The 2,828-nt window shown below is 42.6% G+C and overlaps 1 protein-coding gene across 1 annotated transcript; it reads left to right on the top strand.

Annotated features, from left to right (window-relative positions):
- Positions 1-575: 575 nt before the first annotated feature.
- Positions 576-2,828, top strand: LOC133815406 (uncharacterized). Its single transcript, XM_062248250.1, has one exon. It carries the CDS (start codon positions 576-578, stop codon positions 2,826-2,828), a length of 2,253 nt encoding a protein of 750 aa, XP_062104234.1.

The following is a 2,828-nucleotide window of genomic DNA, read 5'->3' as shown; positions in this document are numbered from 1 at the left end:
ACATTGTTGGTTGTATTTTGTCCATTTTGTGTTATGAAATGAAAGTAGACTATGTTCCGTTTTCTGCGTTTTTTCTGGATTTTTCGTTTTTTTTTTTCGATTTTTGAACGATAAATTGCGATTTTGTGCGATTTATACCAAAGTCAGAGGTTAGGGATGAAACTATGCGATATTTGAACGATGCCATTGCGATTTTGTGCGATGTTATATGTGTGGCAAAAACTGAGTATTTTGGGCGATTTTAGTGCGATTTTTGGGCGATTTGTGGGCGATTTAAATTTTTTTTGTTTGTGACAGATTCAACTGTATTTGTGGCTGTATTGTATGATGGTGTTTGGGCTGTCGAGGGTTTCAACTGGGTATTCAATTCCCCAACAAGTAAGACGTTGATGTTTGACATTGACACTACTCTGGAAAAGTTGCGTGAAGTTTTGTATGAAGAGTTGGATGTGGATCATTTGGTGTATGAACTGAAATTAGAAGTCTGTTACATGTACATGAAAGGCACCAAGTTTCCGCCGGAGGTTTTAGTGAAAGATAGTCAACTATGAGTGTTTTTTAGCATGAAGGCAAAAATGAGTGTGGACAACTTGCTGCCACTATTTGTGACTAAGGTGAAGAAGAATGTGAATTTGGAGCCTACTCCCCCATTTGTAACCGCTCGAAGTGTGGTAGGGACCTTTGTCTCAGAAACTGATCAGGGGGTTGGTTTGAATGAGCAACTACCTAATAATATAGATGACCACAAAGTCGATATCGCATTTGATCATTTAGATAAGTTCGATGGTCCCTATTACAACGATGATCCTGTGGTAGATTTGGATGAGGATGATGATGTGGAGCTGGAAGTTGATGGAGCTGTACAGGTACCTCCCTTGAGGTTGGAACTAACTCCAAGCAACCAAGCAGAGCGACAAAGAAGACCCCCCCGTAGTGAGAATCACCAAACACCAGGAACTAGTAACAGTCGGCCAGGTCCTTCCATTAGTACTCCTGCTTCTGAATTTGAAGTTTGTACCAAATTCAAACCTCCTATGTGGACTAGGGAAGACATAGAGGAAAATCATGTCTATACGACATCTCTTAGTGGTACGCCTTCAGGGGAGATACATCTTGGCAAGTTGTACACAAACAAGGAAGAGTTTAAGAATGTAGTGGGAAGGTATGCACTGAAAAAGAATTTTGAGTGGATGGTGAGGAAGTCTGGCACTGATGTGTTGTACGTTACTTGCAAGGATCAAAATTGTAAATGGAGATTAAGGGGGAGGAAGAAGGCACGTTGTGACATGTTCGAGGTTACTGTGTTCCACAGCGAACACACATGTAACTTGGATTCTAGAAATTCTAATCACCGTCAAGCAGCACCGTGGGTTATTGGCCACATTATTAAGAAAAAGTACACATCAGATGGAACTAAGTACATGGCAAAAGACATACAGAGGGATATGTTTAAGGATTATGGCATCAAGATTAGTTATGAGAAGGCTTGGAGGTGCAGAGAGAAGGCACTTACGTATGTGAGGGGAACGCCAGCAGAATCTTATACAAAGTTATATGGTTACTTGTACATGCTGGAACAGAAGAATCCAGGTACTATTACTGACATTGTGAGAGAGGACGACCGGTTCAAGTACTGTTTTTGGTCACTGGATGCTTGTAGGAGGGGATTTAAGTTTTGTCGTCCTGTGATTAGTATTGACGGAACATTCTTGAAGACAAAGTATGGGGGCACAATGTTACTTGCTGTTGCGTACGATGCAAACAACCAATTGTTTCCGATGGCCTTTGCAATTGTCGACAGTGAGAACCACGACTCTTGGAAGTATTTCTTGCAGAAGTTAAGGGAAGCCATTGGGGAGGTTGAAAACCTTGTGTTCGTATCGGATAGGCATCAGAGCATTGAACATGCTGTCGAGGTCGTTTTCCCCGAAGCATGCCATTGTTTTTGCTTTAAACATATTACTATGAATGTCACGTTCAAGTTCAAGACTGATGTATGTAACATGCAAATATGGTTGGCAGCCTACGCATGGTCGAAGACTGAATGTGATAGACATTTTGAGGTGCTCAAACGGATGGATCCTCCCATTGCTACATACGTCAAGCAAATAGGGCTTGAAAAGTGGGCTCGTCCTTATTTTCCAAGCGATCGGTACAACATAATGACAAGCAACGCCGCTGAAAGCTTCAACAACGTGACAGAAGAATTCAGGAAATATCCAATAACTACTTTGGTTGAATTCACCAGGTTCACACTGCAAAATTGGTTTGTTGATCGTCTCGAAAATGCAAGTAAGTGCACTACCCCTTTGGAAACTACTTTTGAGAAGGATTTAAAAGCACAACATGAAGATGGTAGGTTCAGGACTGTCTATCGTAATGGTGCACAATTATTTAACGTTGGTACGGGTCCTGAAGGTCAGAGAGGTGGTGATGTGGACTTAGTCGAGAGAACATGCACATGCGGAATGTTCCAATTGCTAAAAATCCATTGTCCTCATGCATGTGCCGCAGCAATTAGTCAGAATGCTAGCCTGTACGCACTTAGCTCCCCGTACTACACAAAAGACACGTGGAAGAAGACCTACAATGCAACAATTAATGTTGTCGGCGAGGAGGATGATTGGGTACTACCGGAACACATCAAGAACATGAGAGTCGGGGTACCAGTGGATAAAAAACCGGTGGGTTGGCCTAGGAAGAGCAATGCGGGTAGAAGATCGACGAAGCGTCGCCCGTCTAATGGTCAAGTGGTTGTGGAACCTCGCCATTGTACTAACTGCGGTGGTTCGGGGCACAACAGAGCTACATGCAAAGCTCGAGTTTGA

This window comes from Humulus lupulus, chromosome 2 (genome assembly GCF_963169125.1).
Source record: "Humulus lupulus chromosome 2, drHumLupu1.1, whole genome shotgun sequence".
Classification (NCBI taxonomy): domain Eukaryota; kingdom Viridiplantae; phylum Streptophyta; class Magnoliopsida; order Rosales; family Cannabaceae; genus Humulus; species Humulus lupulus.
This window is presented reverse-complemented; position numbering and strand designations above follow the sequence as displayed.